The 22,524-nt window shown below is 43.4% G+C and overlaps 2 protein-coding genes across 2 annotated transcripts; both read right to left on the bottom strand.

Annotated features, from left to right (window-relative positions):
• Positions 1–3,818: 3,818 nt before the first annotated feature.
• Positions 3,819–9,323, bottom strand: LOC115247232 (uncharacterized). The gene is made up of 12 exons (XM_029828339.1): positions 9,184–9,323; positions 8,796–8,894; positions 8,569–8,700; positions 8,326–8,403; positions 8,011–8,232; positions 7,421–7,896; positions 6,995–7,322; positions 6,766–6,911; positions 5,970–6,625; positions 5,547–5,756; positions 5,200–5,458; positions 3,819–3,990 (listed from the first exon to the last, which is right to left on the bottom strand). The coding sequence occupies exons 1-12, from the start codon at positions 9,226–9,228 to the stop codon at positions 3,819–3,821; spliced, it is 2,823 nt and encodes a 940-aa protein (XP_029684199.1). The 5' UTR covers positions 9,229–9,323.
• Positions 9,324–11,732: 2,409 nt separating this feature from the next.
• Positions 11,733–17,237, bottom strand: LOC115247151 (uncharacterized). The gene is made up of 12 exons (XM_029827753.1): positions 17,098–17,237; positions 16,710–16,808; positions 16,483–16,614; positions 16,240–16,317; positions 15,925–16,146; positions 15,335–15,810; positions 14,909–15,236; positions 14,680–14,825; positions 13,884–14,539; positions 13,461–13,670; positions 13,114–13,372; positions 11,733–11,904 (listed from the first exon to the last, which is right to left on the bottom strand). Exons 1-12 carry the CDS (start codon positions 17,140–17,142, stop codon positions 11,733–11,735), a joined length of 2,823 nt encoding a protein of 940 aa, XP_029683613.1. The 5' UTR covers positions 17,143–17,237.
• Positions 17,238–22,524: the final 5,287 nt, after the last annotated feature.

The following is a 22,524-nucleotide window of genomic DNA, read 5'->3' as shown; positions in this document are numbered from 1 at the left end:
TTTCTAAATAGGATACTTGGTCTTAAAAATTGTGATGCAATGCATGACACTCACCAAGGTAAAACCAAAAACATGTGTGTGAAGAATATTGATTCTTCAAACCAAAGTCCCGCCTGGATTCGAACCAACAACCTTCCGCAAGAAAGTCAGCTGCTTAAACCACTGACCTATGCAGTCACACTGGATCACTGCAAAGAGGTCATATATGGTTCAAAAAAGGCATAATTTCAATATCATCTGTGGATGTGATTTCTGTGTCAACACAAATTCCATATTTTCACAGCATGTGAAAAAAAAAATCTGTGTGAAGAATATTTAATCATGGCTTTTTTAAAACCATTTATGACCTCTTTGCCGTGGGTCTCTGTGATCTCATAGGTCAGTGGTTTAAGCTGCTCAGTTCTTTTGCTGAAAGTTGTTGGTTCGAATCCAGGCGGGACTCTGGTTTGAAGAACCAATATTCTTCACGCATATGTTTTTGTGTTTTTATACATCAATTATATAACTTTTTCCCTTTTTAGTTTGTGATTCATTGCTGGAATAGTTACAGGGGTGCTGATTTCTAAGCTGTCATACAATCCTCTTTCGCACCATACAGTAATTTCTAAATAGGATACTTGGTCCTAAAAATTGTGATGCAATGCATGACAGTCACCACGGTAAAACCAAAAACATGTGTGTGAAGAATATTGATTCTTCAAACCAAAGGCCCGCCTGGATTCGAACCAACAACCTTCCGCAAGAAAGTCAGCAGCTTAAACCACTGACCTATGCAGTCACACTTCTCCACTGCAAAGAGGTCATATATGGTTCAAAAAAGTCATAATTTCAATATAATCTCTGGATGTGATTTCTGTGTCAACACAAATTCCATATTTTCACAGCATGTGAAAAAAAAAATCTGTGAAGAATATTTAATCATGGCTTTTTTAAAACCATATATGACCTCTTTGCAGTGGGTCAGTGTGACCTCATAGGTTAGTGGTTTAAGCTGCTCTCTTCCTCTGCTGAAGGTTGTTGGATCGAATCCAGGCGGGACTCTGGTTTGAAGAACCAATATTCTTCACACATATGTTTTTGTTTTTTTATAATCAATTATATAACTTTTTCCCTTTTTAGTTTGTGATTCATTGCTGGAATAGTTACAGGGGTGCTGATTTATAAGCTGTCATACTATCCTCTTTCGCACCATACAGTAATTTCTAAATAGGATACTTGGTCTTAAAAATTGTGATGCAATGCATGACAGTCACCACGTTAAAACCAAAAACATATGTGTGAAGAATATTGATTCTTCAAACCAAAGTCCCGCCTGGATTCGAACCAACAACCTTCCACAAGAAAGTCAGCTGCTTAAACCACTGACCTATGCAGTCACACTAGAACATTGCAAAGAGGTCATATATGGTTCAAAAAAGGCATAATTTCAATATCATCTGTGGATGTGATTTCTGTGTCGACACAAATTCCATATTTTCACAGCATGTGAAGAAAAACATCTTTGTGAAGAATATTTAATCCTGGCTTTTTTTAAACCATATATGACCTCTTTGCGGTGGGTCAGTGTGACCTCATAGGTCAGTGGTTTAAGCTGCTCTCTTCCCTTGCTGAAGGTTGTTGGATCGAATCCAGGCGGGACTCTGGTTTGAAGAACCAATATTCTTCACACATATGTTTTTTTATACATCAATTATATAACTTTTTCCCTTTTAGTTTGTGATTCATTGCTGGAATAGTTACAGGGGTGCTGATTTATAAGCTGTCATACAATCCTCTTTCGCACCATACAGTAATTTCTAAATAGGATACTTGGTCTTAAAAATTGTGATGCAATGCATGACAGTCACCACGGTAAAACCAAAAACATGTGTGTGAAGAATATTGATTCTTCAAACCAAAGTCCCGCCTGGATTCGAACCAACAACCTTCCGCAAGAAAGTCAGCTGCTTAAACCACTGACCTATGCAGTCACACTAGAACATTGCAAAGAGGTCATATATCGTTCAAAAAAGGCATAATTTCAATATCATCTGTGGATGTGATTTCTGTGTCAACACAAATTCCATATTTTCACAGCATGTGAAGAAAAACATCTTTGTGAAGAATATTTAATCATGGCTTATTTTAAACCATATATGACCTCTTTGCAGTGGGTCTGTGTGACCTCATAGGTCAGTGGTTTAAGCCGCTGACTTTTTTGCCGAAGGTTGTTGGTTCGAATCCAGGTGGGACTTTGGTTTTAAGAATCAATGTTCTTCACACACATGTTTTTTTATACATCAATTATATAACTTTTTCCCTTTTTAGTTTGTGATTCATTGCTGGAATAGTTACAGGGGTGCTGATTTATAAGCTGTCATACGATCCTCTTTCCCACCATACAGTAATTTCTAAATAGGATACTTGGTCCTAAAAATTGTGATGCAATGCATGACAGTCACCACGGTAAAACCAAAAACGTGTGTGTGAAGAATATTGATTCTTCAAACCGAAGTCCCGCCTGGATTCGAACCAACAATCTTCCGCAAGAAAGTCAGCAGCCTAAACCACTGACCTATGCAGTTACACTGGATTATTGCAAAGAGGTCATATATGGTTCAAAAAAGGCATAATTTCAATATCATCTGTGGATGTGATTTCTGTGTCAACACAAATTCCATATTTTCACAGCATGTGAAGAAAAACATCTGTGTGAAGAATATTTAATCATGGCTTTTTTTAAACCATATATGACCTCTTTGCCATGGGTCTGCGTGACCTCATAGGTCAGTGGTTTAAGCCGCTGACTTTTTTGCCGAAGGTTGTTGGTTCGAATCCAGGTGGGACTTTGGTTTTAAGAATCAATGTTCTTCACACACATGTTTTTGTTTTTTTATACATCAATTATATAACTTTTTCCCTTTTTAGTTTGTCATTCATTGCTGGAATAGTTACAGGGGTGCTGATTTATAACCTGTCATACAATCCTCTTTCGCACCATACAGTAATTTCTAAATAGGATACTTGGTCTTAAAAATTGTGATGCAATGCATGACAGTCACCACGGTAAAACCAAAAACATGTGTGTGAACATAATTGATTCTTCAAACCAAAGTCCCGCCTGGATTCGAACCAACAACCTTCCGCAAGAAAGTCAGCTGCTTAAACCACTGACCTGCGCCAAAGCTGGGGAACAATAGTCTGTATAAGATGGGGAAGAAGGGGAAAAAAGGGGAAAAAAGGGGGAAGAAGAGAAGGAAAGACAGAAGTTCGAATCCCACCCGGACCCAAAAATGATAGAATTATTTTTGTAGGAATGGTTTGTAAAACTTTTAATTTATAACAAAGAGAATATGTATGTACAATTGTGAACTTAATACAACTATGAAATAGGATGTAAAACTTGCAGTGGAACTCAAAGGGCAGAACAGCCCACAGGGATAAGTATATTAAAAGTAACAAGATCACATTACTGCCTCATCTGCTTCAGCCACTGTTCTTTGGTGAGGGCCTCAGTGTTTGGACAGTATATTTTTCCTTTATACTGGCTGTGGCCAGTCTCCACCGTCCTGAACTGTCCACAAGCTCTACAAGAATTAGCAGTGACCGTCCGGTTATATTTTCTTTTTTGTTTCCCATCCGGGACAGTGGAAACATGGGGCTCTGGAGCAGGAGAAGTGTTATCTGAGGCAATGGTCAGCTGTGGTAACAAAACAAACTGCGGCACTACAAACTTCGGCAGAATGGACCTCTCTCTGTTGGGAGCTGAGGAATCTGGAGCTTGTGTGACCGAGGACTGAAAGAGGGTGGCTGATGGTCCACTGGAGGCAACTGCAGGCTCAATTCGCCGTACCCTCGGTTTTGCCTGTCCAGCTGTATTTGCTGGCATGTTGTAGGTGTGCAGCTGGTAAGCTGGGGGCTGGTGTTGGTAGTGTGGCAGAGAGATAGGTTTTGTTTTTGCACAGGGCAATGGGTCTGCTGCCACTGGCCGTGCGACTGGCAGTTGCACACCTTGCAAAAGAACAGACACCTCCTGACCCTTCAGCCGTTGGTTATACCACTGCATTAGGGTGGTCTGGTTCACTACAACAAGTTGAAGGGTTGTCTGCTCCATTAGCGTCCCATTGCCCAGAACCAGCTGCCGGATCTTTTTGTAGTCCTGTAAAATCAGAGACCATCGAGATATGCTGTGTTGTCCTCTTTTTTTGGGGCTCGTATGAATGTTGCACAGCCTCACGAAGATGGTCTCTATCAGGCGACAGCAGTTTGGCCACTGAGCTGGTGAACCACTTGAGCCAAGAACACACCGTTTTGTACTTTCCACCCCAGGAGTGAACACAGCCTTCTTTTTAGGTGACCTGAACCGTCCAGTTAGCAACCGCTCCTGATGCCTTGCAGCATACACAATCCTGTCTTTGTCAAATTTGACAAGATTCTGCCACAAACCCAGAATGGTGCTAACTTGCTGATTGTTCAGGGTCAATCCTGTCTGCTCTCGTAGCTCCACCAAGTATTCAGCCAGTTCATCCACACGGTCCATTCCAGGAATGTTGCGGTTGTCTACAGCCTGGAAAATAAAAACTGATATTTAGGTTCTGTGGCATCACAGTTTCCTTGTCACTACTTAAATTCTTGCAGACAGACAGACTTCAGGGACCCGACGAGAACCCAAATGCGACACCAGAGTTCGACGGAACACAGCTTTATTATCAGGAATAGACAGCAGACAGGATTCACCGGGGAGCCGGCAGGATAGAATAGTTGGGGAAGTTGGAAGGTGATCTATAGATCGACTGAGAATTTATTTATTTATCACTTACATCCTGTTGTGAAGAGGACATGGAAGAAGGAAGCTGGGGCTGAAGCAAAACTGTAGATGACTGCACGGCTGAAGGTGGAGGAGGCACGGCTGGAGGTGGTGGAGGCACGGCTGAAGGTGGAGGAGGCACGGCTGAAGGTGGTGGAGGCACGGCTGAAGGTGGTGGAGGCACGGCTGAAGGTGGAGGAGGCACGGCTGAAGGTGGTGGAGGCACTGCTGAAGGTGGTGGAGGCACGGCTGAAGGTGGAGGAGGCACTGCTGAAGGTGGTGGAGGCACGGCTGAAGGTGGAGGAGGCACTGCTGAAGGTGATGGAGGCACTGCTGAAGGTGGAGGAGGCACTGCTGAAGGTGATGGAGGCACTGCTGAAGGTGGAGGAGGCACTGCTGAAGGTGATGGAGGCACTGCTGAAGGTGGAGGAGGCACTGCTGAAGGACAAAGAACAGCTGGAGGAGGGTAGATTTCTTTGATGGGATTAGAAACCATCAGATCCACAATTGTTGCTTCACTTCCCAAAAAATCCTCAAATCCCTCATCTGGATCTTTTGGCTCCTCAACATCTAAGTCCTCCATCAACTGGGATGTCTCCTCAGAATTGGGGTGCATGTCTTGTAGAGGTTCATTATTCTGCCTCAGCAAGTACTGCACCCCAATGAGTTCTCCTGACAAATATTAAATTGGGAAATTTTGAATAACAGAACCATCCCAAACTCAAATAAAAACAATGCACACAGGCACTTTTGACACTACCTGTGTATTTTGCAGGTGGTGAAAACCCTGGAATAAGTTTCCTGCCAAACACCTTCTCGTAGTTGCTGTTCACACAATGAACCAACTCCCCTGTGTACGTGCGCAAAGTTGAAGGTTCAGATGTGACAGCAGCAGCGGCCCGGTCTTGATTCCAGCGACTGAGTCCTTCCAAAAGGTAGATTTGGTAGTTCAGCAGGTTCGCACTGTTCCCTTGAGAAACAAGTAAAGGAAGTAAAGTGTAAGAGATTCCTGATAAATGAGAAAAAGTGAAGAGTTACACACAGAGAACACTATTTATAAGGTAATAGTCAGAACCCCAAATCACTGTGGCTCATAGGCCAACAACTTTAAAAGCAAAACACCATTAAATCCCCTGGCCTAAATTCTCGTTATAAAGAGTGATCATGAACATTTAGCACAAACCTGGAATGAATCGATTCAAATGGCAGTGAAACGATTCCAGAGACGTGGAACCCCTGGCACAGCGGAATGTTTTTAATACCACTCCTCCCTTTCTGGTGCTCCCAGTCTCCGTGTATAAAGCCAAGCCAGGAGGGTCCTGGATGCACCTCACATGCCGCCTTTGGATGCGCCAGATGTGCTGCATCCTAACAGTGTCTAGAAGAGGAACACCTAGTGCATCATTCCCCTTGCCACTCATGAGCTCCGTAAGAAGCTGATCAAGGAGTTGGATGGATGTCTCCTCTCCACGGGTCCGTCTCCTGCAGTGCAGCGCAAGCTCGTCTTTTTTAATATGTTTGTCCAACTCCTGGTCAGAGAGAGCGGGCCAGCCCTCCTGCAACAGTTGTGCCTTCTTGGCCCTTCTGAGCTCCGCCACATCTGTTGCATCCCACTCAAATATGCAGGCTGACATGCGTGCCATGAAGGTGGGGTACAGCTGATGTGCATCAGTAGTACATCCCACTGCCAAACGACGCATGAAATGCCAAATGTCTAGACGGACAATCAAATTTGGCCACCGCCCAAATTTGGCCTTGATCTTGGTCTCGCCCACCTCTTTACAGCAGCCGTTGTCCACATAAAGTGCAACAGGAGGATCCACCCCTGCGCTCTGGTACCTGAGGAAGTCATGTTGGTGCATTTAGTTTTTCATTCTGAATCCATCCATAATGTCACTTTCATTTTTTGCAATTCTGTTAAGCATTTTAGAACTCGTTCTTTTAAATAGCTAATAGTTCATCAGTATTGTCATTATTACCTGTCCATCAGGCCTGCAGCCATAAGATCCAATGCTGGACCCTCACTGGCTGTTAGGACACTAATGAGTACCTGACCCATTTCGTTCCCCACAGAAGTCAGCCACCGGGCAGTGCCCTTGGCAGTTCCACTGAGCTTCTTGGTGATCTGAAAATTCAAAAACCGTCAGAACATTTATGTAAAGATTGAGTGTATATTATTTGGAAGATGAGAGCTATTCAAATTCTAACCGTCTTAGTAGAGTCCATTTTTAAAATGCATCCATAGACTGAAGTTATCTTAGCCTTAATATCCTCCAGCCTGTTCAGGATATCTTGACTGTACACAACAAGGAGCCACTTATAGCTTGGTAACACCGCTGATACTGGGGGCTCCTGGAAATGTGGTTGCAGCAGTATCGAGGCATCCATGAAAGCTGCACACTCTGCTGTGTACCGAGCAACCCGCTGGAGCCACTCCTCGCTGTGGTTCTCCTTTAGCTGGAGAATAATCCTTGATGGACTGTTCCCCAGGCCACGCTCACGCAGCTGACGGATCACTCTGATGTCACAGGCATATCTTTAAAAAGGAAAAAAATTATTCTCTCTTTCTCCAAACTACATTTTGATGTGTAAATATGTGTAGTGAGTGCATATGCATGTATTTGTGTCGTGTACCTGCGTGTCAGGATGACCCTAAACTCTGAGCGGTGCTCCAGGTCCAGCTGCTGGAGAATTGCCTGACTCCATGACAACTGGCTAGTTCTGCACTTGGTGCATATCAGGGTCTCTGTGACCAAGTTGTAATAGCGGTCGACATCAAGGACCTGGCGCACTCTCTTGTGAAGACCACCGCTGGCCAGTGGATGCCCATTACATGCTGGCTTTAAGCAGAGCAGCCGTACCTTCCATAGCCTGTACGGCATCCACAGCAGCAGAGACTGTGCGAAGAAACGGCAAGGGGTTGGAGCCTGGTGGTACACCAGAGATGACTGTGGAGGGTAATACCACAGCTGAAGCTGGTCACGCAACTCCAACTTTCCACCTGAACCAACCCTGAACAAAGCTGATGACACCCACTTGTGGTCCTGCTGTGGCATTGTCTTTGGCCACAGCAGTGGGAGAGCAGCAGAATGCTCTGGCTGAAAGGGGTTCTGTTAAAGTACAGCAAAACAAGGAGACCTGCCTTTTAAGACTCATCCCATGCAATAGTTTAAGGCAAAACAAAAGTATCATCACTTTTATCTATTTATGTTGACTGTTTTTACCAGGTTGCTCACAACAGTATGATCCGTCACAGGCTGAGCAGGTGCTGGTCGCTGCACAGGTGGTGGTAATGGGGGAGCAAGGAAGGTGTCTGGGGATGCGGAAACAGTTGGACGAGACGGGGAAGGTTGATGAGGCTGCTTTGGCAATGGGACAGGATCAGGAGATGGGTAGATGGCTGAAGCTGCCCCAGGACCCTCATGTCCCGATGTAGTCACTGGTACCTATGGGGTTATATAGATGTGACATGTTATTATTTGCTACTGTCATACATTTGTATTTACATGCCAAACTTCATAATATGTTCTTATATTCACCTGGGAAGGTTTTCTGGAAACGTTCAGGTTTGGCTTTGCAGCTCTCACATGTTTTCCACCAAACCTTGATCTTTCAAACTTAAAATAACATATATCAAACTCATAAAACATATATCAAAATCAAAAGCCTTGGAAATTAGAGGCAAAACGTTGCATCGCTATGTCATAAGATGTTTTTATGCTTGAAGAACATTTGGAGTAAGTAACTTTGACTAGAAATTAATATCAGTATGTTAAATTTACCATTGAAATATTTATCCTCGACCTTATTGGAGCAGTGGAGACATCAGTAGAGCTGACTGGACTTCTCTGCGGAGGAGGAAGGGTGACTGATGTGTCACCTGCATGGGTTGTTACTGGAACAACAGAGGGTATCTGAAAAATACAGCGCACCCAATGAGTCAGTCAGGCATACGTATGTTAGACTGAATTAAATAATTGCAAGAAAATGATTTGGAGGCTTCATTTACCACAGAGAACGAGTGGGCAGGACTTGACACTGCCGAATCACCAGTGGATGCAGACGTGCTCTGGCCAACAATGCATGTTGAGGCAGCAGCAGCAGGAAGCTGAAGAGTCGCAGAAACCATCAAGAAATCATCATTTGCCCAGTACTAGTACATGTAAATTAAATTATCAAAAGAGCGTGAAATTAATACTGCGACTACTATTAACACTAATTCATATCAACAATTGTCTTTAATGGATGGTAATTATCATCAAACAGTTATTTTATTGAAACTTCACCACTGTGCTTGATTAGTGCCGTTAGTGCCTGTGGGATCTGTATTTTAAAGCAATAAACTACGTTAGGGTGTTTTGGTTAGTTGAAGATTACAAAACCCAGAATAATATTACCTCCTGATACATGTAATGCCATTCTTCAGGTGAGGAACAGACCATTTATCTTCATGACCCACTGACAGAGCCCAACCGATCCAGGTTGAAGTTAAGCCAATGTTTTTAATATGAAATCAAACACTACAGTCCTCCCAGAAAATCACACACAACCAAAATAAAGTCGAAAGTGTCAATGTTGTTTCTTGTTATTGCTGCAGTTTTGCCCAAAGTAATGAGTGCTCTTTAAGTAGTGCTGTTTAAGGATTTTAATATTTTTCTTTCCAGCATTCTCTAATGTTGCCTGCAATAAAAAAGAAAAAACACACTAGGTACCTTAAACATCCCCAAATCTAACATTGTTATGTCTGTGTTATTAACCCCCACCCACCCCCCACGACTGCTACCCCCACCCCCCACCCCCCACCCCCACGACTGCTACCCCCACCCCCCACTACTGCTACCCCCACCCCCACGACTGCTACCCCCACCCCCCCACCCCCCACCCCCACGACTGCTACCCCCACCCCCCACTACTGCTACCCCCACCCCCCACCCCCACGACTGCTACCCCCACCCCCGCCAACAACACACTCACACACTACATAACTATTCTATTCCATTAGTGAATGAAGGCGTGCCTGAAAAATAGGAGAGATGTATGGAGTTGTGAATGTGCTGTCAGTGTCAGCAGTCAACCTCTCATTGGAAATGAATTTTTCTATATTTGCAGTCTTTTTAATTGTAGTCACCTTGTGAGTGTGAAAGCCGCAATTGCACCCCTGTGGCTCTCTCACCAGGGTCCTTTGACCCCTCAGCTGCAGAGGGCACTTTTCTATCTGTAACAACAAAAAAATCTTACTCTTGTTTCACATAACATAATAGCTGACTAATAAATGTGTAAACACCCTGCTGAATGTAACAGTTCACCGTGTTAAGTTCTTCCGAGGGATTTTTATTCTGCTAATAGTTATAAATCTAGATAGATTATATCCTTTCTGTCTATACCTGAGGGAAAAATGTAGTCTGCTATCTGAAATGATTAATGTAGGTCGTTTTTGGTTGGTCGTTTTACCTTAGTGTAAAGGTCATGCCACTTCTTTTGCCTGGGAGCAGGCCTGTTGCCTGAAGTTGATGGCCAGACGCCTGTGGTGGCAAATGACCTCAGGCGCGACAGCCACTCTTGGTCATCCATGGCCTTGTGAGTTTTTTTGGTAGACATTTTCTGTCATGTTATAACATAACATAACATATTGTTATAACATAACAAGTAATCAGAAACGACGCACTCCAGCGTACAACTGCCAAAGAAAACAAGCAATTTCATCGGCAGAAATACATACAACCAGCTAAAGCTCCGGCAGCAACTGCACAAACTTTATTGCAAAACTCCCGATGATCAAGTTACATTAGCGTTACAAATGCCTGACATGACTTGGACATATTGCATTACGATTTTACGGTGATATTTTATGTGAAATGAAAAAAAAAAACGTAACGAATAACAGACCTCAATTTGCGCACGTACCTTGTCAAAATCCACGGAGATGTCCGGAATAAACAGCGGGCAGATTTTTAAATAATAAATCAACTCGAGGATCGGATCGATTGACTTTTCCAAAGATTGAGACCACAGTTTAATTTAAGGCGGGGCGTCGAAAGATTGAATGGCGCAGACGATTGGCTGTCGAAAGATTGAATGGCGCATATGATTGGCTGTCGAAAGATTGAATCGCGCATATGATTGGCTGTTGAAAGATTGGATCGGCGACGCGACTGGCTGTTGAAAGATTGAATGGCGCATATGACTGGCTGTCGAAAGATTGGATCGGCGACGCGACTGGCTGTTGAAAGATTGAATGGCGCATATGACTGGCCGGGCTTATACAGCTTTTCGCTCGTCGGGTATGCAGTAAGCTGGGGAACAATAGTCTGTATAAGATGGGGAAGAAGGGGAAAAAAGGGGAAAAAAGGGGGAAGAAGAGAAGGAAAGACAGAAGTTCGAATCCCACCCGGACCCAAAAATGATAGAATTATTTTTGTAGGAATGGTTTGTAAAACTTTTAATTTATAACAAAGAGAATATGTATGTACAATTGTGAACTTAATACAACTATGAAATAGGATGTAAAACTTGCAGTGGAACTCAAAGGGCAGAACAGCCCACAGGGATAAGTATATTAAAAGTAACAAGATCACATTACTGCCTCATCTGCTTCAGCCACTGTTCTTTGGTGAGGGCCTCAGTGTTTGGACAGTATATTTTTCCTTTATACTGGCTGTGGCCAGTCTCCACCGTCCTGAACTGTCCACAAGCTCTACAAGAATTAGCAGTGACCGTCCGGTTATATTTTCTTTTTTGTTTCCCATCCGGGACAGTGGAAACATGGGGCTCTGGAGCAGGAGAAGTGTTATCTGAGGCAATGGTCAGCTGTGGTAACAAAACAAACTGCGGCACTACAAACTTCGGCAGAATGGACCTCTCTCTGTTGGGAGCTGAGGAATCTGGAGCTTGTGTGACCGAGGACTGAAAGAGGGTGGCTGATGGTCCACTGGAGGCAACTGCAGGCTCAATTCGCCGTACCCTCGGTTTTGCCTGTCCAGCTGTATTTGCTGGCATGTTGTAGGTGTGCAGCTGGTAAGCTGGGGGCTGGTGTTGGTAGTGTGGCAGAGAGATAGGTTTTGTTTTTGCACAGGGCAATGGGTCTGCTGCCACTGGCCGTGCGACTGGCAGTTGCACACCTTGCAAAAGAACAGACACCTCCTGACCCTTCAGCCGTTGGTTATACCACTGCATTAGGGTGGTCTGGTTCACTACAACAAGTTGAAGGGTTGTCTGCTCCATTAGCGTCCCATTGCCCAGAACCAGCTGCCGGATCTTTTTGTAGTCCTGTAAAATCAGAGACCATCGAGATATGCTGTGTTGTCCTCTTTTTTTGGGGCTCGTATGAATGTTGCACAGCCTCACGAAGATGGTCTCTATCAGGCGACAGCAGTTTGGCCACTGAGCTGGTGAACCACTTGAGCCAAGAACACACCGTTTTGTACTTTCCACCCCAGGAGTGAACACAGCCTTCTTTTTAGGTGACCTGAACCGTCCAGTTAGCAACCGCTCCTGATGCCTTGCAGCATACACAATCCTGTCTTTGTCAAATTTGACAAGATTCTGCCACAAACCCAGAATGGTGCTAACTTGCTGATTGTTCAGGGTCAATCCTGTCTGCTCTCGTAGCTCCACCAAGTATTCAGCCAGTTCATCCACACGGTCCATTCCAGGAATGTTGCGGTTGTCTACAGCCTGGAAAATAAAAACTGATATTTAGGTTCTGTGGCATCACAGTTTCCTTGTCACTACTTAAATTCTTGCAGACAGACAGACTTCAGGGACCCGACGAGAACCCAAATGCGACACCAGAGTTCGACGGAACACAGCTTTATTATCAGGAATAGACAGCAGACAGGATTCACCGGGGAGCCGGCAGGATAGAATAGTTGGGGAAGTTGGAAGGTGATCTATAGATCGACTGAGAATTTATTTATTTATCACTTACATCCTGTTGTGAAGAGGACATGGAAGAAGGAAGCTGGGGCTGAAGCAAAACTGTAGATGACTGCACGGCTGAAGGTGGAGGAGGCACGGCTGGAGGTGGTGGAGGCACGGCTGAAGGTGGAGGAGGCACGGCTGAAGGTGGTGGAGGCACGGCTGAAGGTGGTGGAGGCACGGCTGAAGGTGGAGGAGGCACGGCTGAAGGTGGTGGAGGCACTGCTGAAGGTGGTGGAGGCACGGCTGAAGGTGGAGGAGGCACTGCTGAAGGTGGTGGAGGCACGGCTGAAGGTGGAGGAGGCACTGCTGAAGGTGATGGAGGCACTGCTGAAGGTGGAGGAGGCACTGCTGAAGGTGATGGAGGCACTGCTGAAGGTGGAGGAGGCACTGCTGAAGGTGATGGAGGCACTGCTGAAGGTGGAGGAGGCACTGCTGAAGGACAAAGAACAGCTGGAGGAGGGTAGATTTCTTTGATGGGATTAGAAACCATCAGATCCACAATTGTTGCTTCACTTCCCAAAAAATCCTCAAATCCCTCATCTGGATCTTTTGGCTCCTCAACATCTAAGTCCTCCATCAACTGGGATGTCTCCTCAGAATTGGGGTGCATGTCTTGTAGAGGTTCATTATTCTGCCTCAGCAAGTACTGCACCCCAATGAGTTCTCCTGACAAATATTAAATTGGGAAATTTTGAATAACAGAACCATCCCAAACTCAAATAAAAACAATGCACACAGGCACTTTTGACACTACCTGTGTATTTTGCAGGTGGTGAAAACCCTGGAATAAGTTTCCTGCCAAACACCTTCTCGTAGTTGCTGTTCACACAATGAACCAACTCCCCTGTGTACGTGCGCAAAGTTGAAGGTTCAGATGTGACAGCAGCAGCGGCCCGGTCTTGATTCCAGCGACTGAGTCCTTCCAAAAGGTAGATTTGGTAGTTCAGCAGGTTCGCACTGTTCCCTTGAGAAACAAGTAAAGGAAGTAAAGTGTAAGAGATTCCTGATAAATGAGAAAAAGTGAAGAGTTACACACAGAGAACACTATTTATAAGGTAATAGTCAGAACCCCAAATCACTGTGGCTCATAGGCCAACAACTTTAAAAGCAAAACACCATTAAATCCCCTGGCCTAAATTCTCGTTATAAAGAGTGATCATGAACATTTAGCACAAACCTGGAATGAATCGATTCAAATGGCAGTGAAACGATTCCAGAGACGTGGAACCCCTGGCACAGCGGAATGTTTTTAATACCACTCCTCCCTTTCTGGTGCTCCCAGTCTCCGTGTATAAAGCCAAGCCAGGAGGGTCCTGGATGCACCTCACATGCCGCCTTTGGATGCGCCAGATGTGCTGCATCCTAACAGTGTCTAGAAGAGGAACACCTAGTGCATCATTCCCCTTGCCACTCATGAGCTCCGTAAGAAGCTGATCAAGGAGTTGGATGGATGTCTCCTCTCCACGGGTCCGTCTCCTGCAGTGCAGCGCAAGCTCGTCTTTTTTAATATGTTTGTCCAACTCCTGGTCAGAGAGAGCGGGCCAGCCCTCCTGCAACAGTTGTGCCTTCTTGGCCCTTCTGAGCTCCGCCACATCTGTTGCATCCCACTCAAATATGCAGGCTGACATGCGTGCCATGAAGGTGGGGTACAGCTGATGTGCATCAGTAGTACATCCCACTGCCAAACGACGCATGAAATGCCAAATGTCTAGACGGACAATCAAATTTGGCCACCGCCCAAATTTGGCCTTGATCTTGGTCTCGCCCACCTCTTTACAGCAGCCGTTGTCCACATAAAGTGCAACAGGAGGATCCACCCCTGCGCTCTGGTACCTGAGGAAGTCATGTTGGTGCATTTAGTTTTTCATTCTGAATCCATCCATAATGTCACTTTCATTTTTTGCAATTCTGTTAAGCATTTTAGAACTCGTTCTTTTAAATAGCTAATAGTTCATCAGTATTGTCATTATTACCTGTCCATCAGGCCTGCAGCCATAAGATCCAATGCTGGACCCTCACTGGCTGTTAGGACACTAATGAGTACCTGACCCATTTCGTTCCCCACAGAAGTCAGCCACCGGGCAGTGCCCTTGGCAGTTCCACTGAGCTTCTTGGTGATCTGAAAATTCAAAAACCGTCAGAACATTTATGTAAAGATTGAGTGTATATTATTTGGAAGATGAGAGCTATTCAAATTCTAACCGTCTTAGTAGAGTCCATTTTTAAAATGCATCCATAGACTGAAGTTATCTTAGCCTTAATATCCTCCAGCCTGTTCAGGATATCTTGACTGTACACAACAAGGAGCCACTTATAGCTTGGTAACACCGCTGATACTGGGGGCTCCTGGAAATGTGGTTGCAGCAGTATCGAGGCATCCATGAAAGCTGCACACTCTGCTGTGTACCGAGCAACCCGCTGGAGCCACTCCTCGCTGTGGTTCTCCTTTAGCTGGAGAATAATCCTTGATGGACTGTTCCCCAGGCCACGCTCACGCAGCTGACGGATCACTCTGATGTCACAGGCATATCTTTAAAAAGGAAAAAAATTATTCTCTCTTTCTCCAAACTACATTTTGATGTGTAAATATGTGTAGTGAGTGCATATGCATGTATTTGTGTCGTGTACCTGCGTGTCAGGATGACCCTAAACTCTGAGCGGTGCTCCAGGTCCAGCTGCTGGAGAATTGCCTGACTCCATGACAACTGGCTAGTTCTGCACTTGGTGCATATCAGGGTCTCTGTGACCAAGTTGTAATAGCGGTCGACATCAAGGACCTGGCGCACTCTCTTGTGAAGACCACCGCTGGCCAGTGGATGCCCATTACATGCTGGCTTTAAGCAGAGCAGCCGTACCTTCCATAGCCTGTACGGCATCCACAGCAGCAGAGACTGTGCGAAGAAACGGCAAGGGGTTGGAGCCTGGTGGTACACCAGAGATGACTGTGGAGGGTAATACCACAGCTGAAGCTGGTCACGCAACTCCAACTTTCCACCTGAACCAACCCTGAACAAAGCTGATGACACCCACTTGTGGTCCTGCTGTGGCATTGTCTTTGGCCACAGCAGTGGGAGAGCAGCAGAATGCTCTGGCTGAAAGGGGTTCTGTTAAAGTACAGCAAAACAAGGAGACCTGCCTTTTAAGACTCATCCCATGCAATAGTTTAAGGCAAAACAAAAGTATCATCACTTTTATCTATTTATGTTGACTGTTTTTACCAGGTTGCTCACAACAGTATGATCCGTCACAGGCTGAGCAGGTGCTGGTCGCTGCACAGGTGGTGGTAATGGGGGAGCAAGGAAGGTGTCTGGGGATGCGGAAACAGTTGGACGAGACGGGGAAGGTTGATGAGGCTGCTTTGGCAATGGGACAGGATCAGGAGATGGGTAGATGGCTGAAGCTGCCCCAGGACCCTCATGTCCCGATGTAGTCACTGGTACCTATGGGGTTATATAGATGTGACATGTTATTATTTGCTACTGTCATACATTTGTATTTACATGCCAAACTTCATAATATGTTCTTATATTCACCTGGGAAGGTTTTCTGGAAACGTTCAGGTTTGGCTTTGCAGCTCTCACATGTTTTCCACCAAACCTTGATCTTTCAAACTTAAAATAACATATATCAAACTCATAAAACATATATCAAAATCAAAAGCCTTGGAAATTAGAGGCAAAACGTTGCATCGCTATGTCATAAGATGTTTTTATGCTTGAAGAACATTTGGAGTAAGTAACTTTGACTAGAAATTAATATCAGTATGTTAAATTTACCATTGAAATATTTATCCTCGACCTTATTGGAGCAGTGGAGACATCAGTAGAGCTGACTGGACTTCTCTGCGGAGGAGGAAGGGTGACTGATGTGTCACCTGCATGGGTTGTTACTGGAACAACAGAGGGTATCTGAAAAATACAGCGCACCCAATGAGTCAGTCAGGCATACGTATGTTAGACTGAATTAAATAATTGCAAGAAAATGATTTGGAGGCTTCATTTACCACAGAGAACGAGTGGGCAGGACTTGACACTGCCGAATCACCAGTGGATGCAGACGTGCTCTGGCCAACAATGCATGTTGAGGCAGCAGCAGCAGGAAGCTGAAGAGTCGCAGAAACCATCAAGAAATCATCATTTGCCCAGTACTAGTACATGTAAATTAAATTATCAAAAGAGCGTGAAATTAATACTGCGACTACTATTAACACTAATTCATATCAACAATTGTCTTTAATGGATGGTAATTATCATCAAACAGTTATTTTATTGAAACTTCACCACTGTGCTTGATTAGTGCCGTTAGTGCCTGTGGGATCTGTATTTTAAAGCAATAAACTACGTTAGGGTGTTTTGGTTAGTTGAAGATTACAAAACCCAGAATAATATTACCTCCTGATACATGTAATGCCATTCTTCAGGTGAGGAACAGACCATTTATCTTCATGACCCACTGACAGAGCCCAACCGATCCAGGTTGAAGTTAAGCCAATGTTTTTAATATGAAATCAAACACTACAGTCCTCCCAGAAAATCACACACAACCAAAATAAAGTCGAAAGTGTCAATGTTGTTTCTTGTTATTGCTGCAGTTTTGCCCAAAGTAATGAGTGCTCTTTAAGTAGTGCTGTTTAAGGATTTTAATATTTTTCTTTCCAGCATTCTCTAATGTTGCCTGCAATAAAAAAGAAAAAACACACTAGGTACCTTAAACATCCCCAAATCTAACATTGTTATGTCTGTGTTATTAACCCCCACCCACCCCCCACGACTGCTACCCCCACCCCCCACCCCCCACCCCCACGACTGCTACCCCCACCCCCCACCCCCCACCCCCACGACTGCTACCCCCACCCCCCACTACTGCTACCCCCACCCCCCACCCCCACGACTGCTACCCCCACCCCCGCCAACAACACACTCACACACTACATAACTATTCTATTCCATTAGTGAATGAAGGCGTGCCTGAAAAATAGGAGAGATGTATGGAGTTGTGAATGTGCTGTCAGTGTCAGCAGTCAACCTCTCATTGGAAATGAATTTTTCTATATTTGCAGTCTTTTTAATTGTAGTCACCTTGTGAGTGTGAAAGCCGCAATTGCACCCCTGTGGCTCTCTCACCAGGGTCCTTTGACCCCTCAGCTGCAGAGGGCACTTTTCTATCTGTAACAACAAAAAAATCTTACTCTTGTTTCACATAACATAATAGCTGACTAATAAATGTGTAAACACCCTGCTGAATGTAACAGTTCACCGTGTTAAGTTCTTCCGAGGGATTTTTATTCTGCTAATAGTTATAAATCTAGATAGATTATATCCTTTCTGTCTATACCTGAGGGAAAAATGTAGTCTGCTATCTGAAATGATTAATGTAGGTCGTTTTTGGTTGGTCGTTTTACCTTAGTGTAAAGGTCATGCCACTTCTTTTGCCTGGGAGCAGGCCTGTTGCCTGAAGTTGATGGCCAGACGCCTGTGGTGGCAAATGACCTCAGGCGCGACAGCCACTCTTGGTCATCCATGGCCTTGTGAGTTTTTTTGGTAGACATTTTCTGTCATGTTATAACATAACATAACATATTGTTATAACATAACAAGTAATCAGAAACGACGCACTCCAGCGTACAACTGCCAAAGAAAACAAGCAATTTCATCGGCAGAAATACATACAACCAGCTAAAGCTCCGGCAGCAACTGCACAAACTTTATTGCAAAACTCCCGATGATCAAGTTACATTAGCGTTACAAATGCCTGACATGACTTGGACATATTGCATTACGATTTTACGGTGATATTTTATGTGAAATGAAAAAAAAAAACGTAACGAATAACAGACCTCAATTTGCGCACGTACCTTGTCAAAATCCACGGAGATGTCCGGAATAAACAGCGGGCAGATTTTTAAATAATAAATCAACTCGAGGATCGGATCGATTGACTTTTCCAAAGATTGAGACCACAGTTTAATTTAAGGCGGGGCGTCGAAAGATTGAATGGCGCAGACGATTGGCTGTCGAAAGATTGAATGGCGCATATGATTGGCTGTCGAAAGATTGAATCGCGCATATGATTGGCTGTTGAAAGATTGGATCGGCGACGCGACTGGCTGTTGAAAGATTGAATGGCGCATATGACTGGCTGTCGAAAGATTGGATCGGCGACGCGACTGGCTGTTGAAAGATTGAATGGCGCATATGACTGGCCGGGCTTATACAGCTTTTCGCTCGTCGGGTATGCAGTCACACTGGATCACTGCAAAGAGGTCATATATGGTTCAAAAAAGGCATAATTTCAATATCATCTGTGGATGTGATTTCTGTGTCAACACAAATTCCATATTTTCACAGCATGTGAAAAAAAAATCTGTGAAGAATATTTAATCATGGCTTTTTTTAAACCATATATGACCTCTTTGCGGTGGGTCAGTGTGACCTCGTAGGTCAGTGGTTTAAGCTGCTCTCTTCCTTTGCTGAAGGTTGTTGGTTCGAATCCAGGTGGGACTTTGGTTTGAAGAATCAATATTCTTCACACACATGTGTTTGTTTTATTATATAACTTTTCCCCTGTTTATTTTGTGATTCATTGCTGGAATAGTTACAGGGGTGCTGATTTATAAGCTGTCATACAATCCTCTTTCGCACCATACAGTAATTTCTAAATAGGATACTTGGTCTTAAAAATTGTGACGCAATGCATGACAGTCACCACGGTAAAACCAAAGACATGTGTGTGAAGATAATTGATTCTTCAAACCAAAGTTCCGCCTGGATTCGAACCAACAACCTTCCGCAAGAAAGTCAGCTGCTTAAACCACTGACCTATGCAGTCGCACTAGATCACTGCAAAGAGGTCATATATGGTTCAAAAAAGGCATAATTTCAATATAATCTCTGGATGTGATTTCTGTGTCAACACAAATTCCATATTTTCACAGCATGTGAAGAAAAACATCTGTGTGAAGAATATTTAATCATGGCTTTTTTTAAACCATATATGACCTCTTTGCAGGGACTCAGTGTGACCTCATAGGTCAGTGGTTTAAGCTGCTAGCTTGTTTTGCTGAAGGTTGTTGGTTTGAATCCAGGCGGGACTTTCGTTTGAAGAATCAATATTCTTCACACACATGTTTTTGTTTTTTTATACATCAATTATATAACTTTTTCCCTTTTTAGTTTGTGATTCATTGCTGGAATAGTTACAGGGGTGCTGATTTATAAGCTGTCATACAATCCTCTTTCGCACCATACAGTAATTTCTAAATAGGATACTTGGTCTTAAAAATTGTGACGCAATGCATGACAGTCACCACGGTAAAACCAAAGACGTGTGTGAAGATAATTGATTCTTCAAACCAAAGTTCCGCCTGGATTCGAACCAACAACCTTCCGCAAGAAAGTCAGCTGCTTAAACCACTGACCTATGCAGTCGCACTAGATCATTGCAAAGAGGTCATATATGGTTCAAAAAAGGCATAATTTCAATATAATCTCTGGATGTGATTTCTGTGTCAACACAAATTCCATATTTTCACAGCATGTGAAGAAAAACATCTGTGTGAAGAATATTTAATCATGGCTTTTTTTAAACCATATATGACCTCTTTGCAGGGACTCAGTGTGACCTCATAGGTCAGTGGTTTAAGCTGCTAGCTTGTTTTGCTGAAGGTTGTTGGTTTGAATCCAGGCGGGACTTTCGTTTGAAGAATCAATATTCTTCACACACATGTTTTTGTTTTTTTATACATCAATTATATAACTTTTTCCCTTTTTAGTTTGTGATTCATTGCTGGAATAGTTACAGGGGTGCTGATTTATAAGCTGTCATACAATCCTCTTTCGCACCATACAGTAATTTCTAAATAGGATACTTGGTCTTAAAAATTGTGACGCAATGCATGACAGTCACCACGGTAAAACCAAAGACGTGTGTGAAGATAATTGATTCTTCAAACCAAAGTTCCGCCTGGATTCGAACCAACAACCTTCCGCAAGAAAGTCAGCTGCTTAAACCACTGACCTATGCAGTCGCACTAGATCATTGCAAAGAGGTCATATATGGTTCAAAAAAGGCATAATTTCAATATAATCTCTGGATGTGATTTCTGTGTCAACACAAATTCCATATTTTCACAGCATGTGAAGAAAAACATCTGTGTGAAGAATATTTAATCATGGCTTTTTTTAAACCATATATGACCTCTTTGCAGGGACTCAGTGTGACCTCATAGGTCAGTGGTTTAAGCTGTTAGCTTGTTTTGCTGAAGGTTGTTGGTTCGAATCCAGGCGGGACTTTCGTTTGAAGAATCAATATTCTTCACACACATGTTTTTGTTTTTTTATACATCAATTATATAACTTTTTCCCTTTTTAGTTTGTGATTCATTGCTGGAATAGTTACAGGGGTGCTGATTTATAAGCTGTCATACAATCCTCTTTCGCACCATACAGTAATTTCTAAATAGGATACTTGGTCTTAAAAATTGTGACGCAATGCATGACAGTCACCACGGTAAAACCAAAGACATGTGTGTGAAGATAATTGATTCTTCAAACCAAAGTTCCGCCTGGATTCGAACCAACAACCTTCCGCAAGAAAGTCAGCTGCTTAAACCACTGACCTATGCAGTCGCACTAGATCATTGCAAAGAGGTCATATATGGTTCAAAAAAGGCATAATTTCAATATAATCTCTGGATGTGATTTCTGTGTCAACACAAATTCCATATTTTCACAGCATGTGAAGAAAAACATCTGTGTGAAGAATATTTAATCATGGCTTTTTTTAAACCATATATGACCTCTTTGCAGGGACTCAGTGTGACCTCATAGGTCAGTGGTTTAAGCTGCTAGCTTATTTTGCTGAAGGTTGTTGGTTCGAATCCAGACGGGACTTTCGTTTGAAGAATCAATATTCTTCACACACATGTTTTTGTTTTTTTATACATCAATTATATAACTTTTTCCCTTTTTATTTTGTGATTCATTGCTGGAATAGTTACAGGGGTGCTGATTTATAAGCTGTCATACAATCCTCTTTCGCACCATACAGTAATTTCTAAATAGGATACTTGGTCTTAAAAATTGTGATGCAATGCATGACAGTCACCACGGTAAAACCAAAAACATGTGTGTGAAGATAATTGATTCTTCAAACCAAAGTCCCGCCTGGATTCGAACCAACAACTTTCCGCAAGAAAGTCAGCTGCTTAAACCACTGACCTATGCAGTCGCTCTAGATCATTGCAAAGAGGTCATATATGGTTCAAAAAAGGCATAATTTCAATATAATCTCTGGATGTGATTTCTGTGTCAACACAAATTCCATATTTTCACAGCATGTGAAGAAAAACATCTGTGGGAAGAATATTTAATCATGGCTTTTTTTAAACCATATATGACCTCTTTGCAGGGACTCAGTGTGACCTCATAGGTCAGTGGTTTAAGCTGCTAGCTTGTTTTGCTGAAGGTTGTTGGTTCGAATCCAGGCGGGACTTTCGTTTGAAGAATCAATATTCTTCACACACATGTTTTTGTTTTTTTATACATCAATTATATAACTTTTTCCCTTTTTATTTTGTGATTCATTGCTGGAATAGTTACAGGGGTGCTGATTTATAAGCTGTCATACAATCCTCTTTCACACCATACAGTAATTTCTAAATAGGATACTTGGTCTTAAAAATTGTGATGCAATGCATGACAGTCACCACGGTAAAACCAAAAACATGTGTGTGAAGATAATTGATTCTTCAAACCAAAGTCCAGCCTGGATTCGAACCAACAACCTTCCGCAAGAAAGTCAGCTGCTTAAACCACTGA

The sequence above is a fragment of the Takifugu rubripes genome, chromosome 20 (assembly GCF_901000725.2).
Source record: "Takifugu rubripes chromosome 20, fTakRub1.2, whole genome shotgun sequence".
Taxonomy (NCBI): Eukaryota; Metazoa; Chordata; class Actinopteri; order Tetraodontiformes; family Tetraodontidae; genus Takifugu; species Takifugu rubripes.
Note: the sequence above shows the minus strand (reverse complement) of the source record. Positions and strands in the feature narration are given on the sequence as shown.

Excerpts from the sequence above, each read along its gene's own strand:
- LOC115247151 (XM_029827753.1), bottom strand. The coding sequence starts at position 17,142 with ATGGTCTGTTCCTCACCTGAAGAATGGCATTACATGTATCAGGAG. Across the intron at positions 15,237-15,334 it reads AGGGTCATCCTGACACGCAG|ATATGCCTGTGACATCAGAG; the intron begins GTACACGACACA and ends TCCTTTTTAAAG. Across the intron at positions 13,671-13,883 it reads TTTGAATCGATTCATTCCAG|GGAACAGTGCGAACCTGCTG; the intron begins GTTTGTGCTAAA and ends TTGTTTCTCAAG.
- LOC115247232 (XM_029828339.1), bottom strand. The coding sequence starts at position 9,228 with ATGGTCTGTTCCTCACCTGAAGAATGGCATTACATGTATCAGGAG. Across the intron at positions 8,895-9,183 it reads GGCATTACATGTATCAGGAG|CTTCCTGCTGCTGCTGCCTC; the intron begins GTAATATTATTC and ends GCGACTCTTCAG. Across the intron at positions 6,912-6,994 it reads AAATGGACTCTACTAAGACG|ATCACCAAGAAGCTCAGTGG; the intron begins GTTAGAATTTGA and ends TTGAATTTTCAG.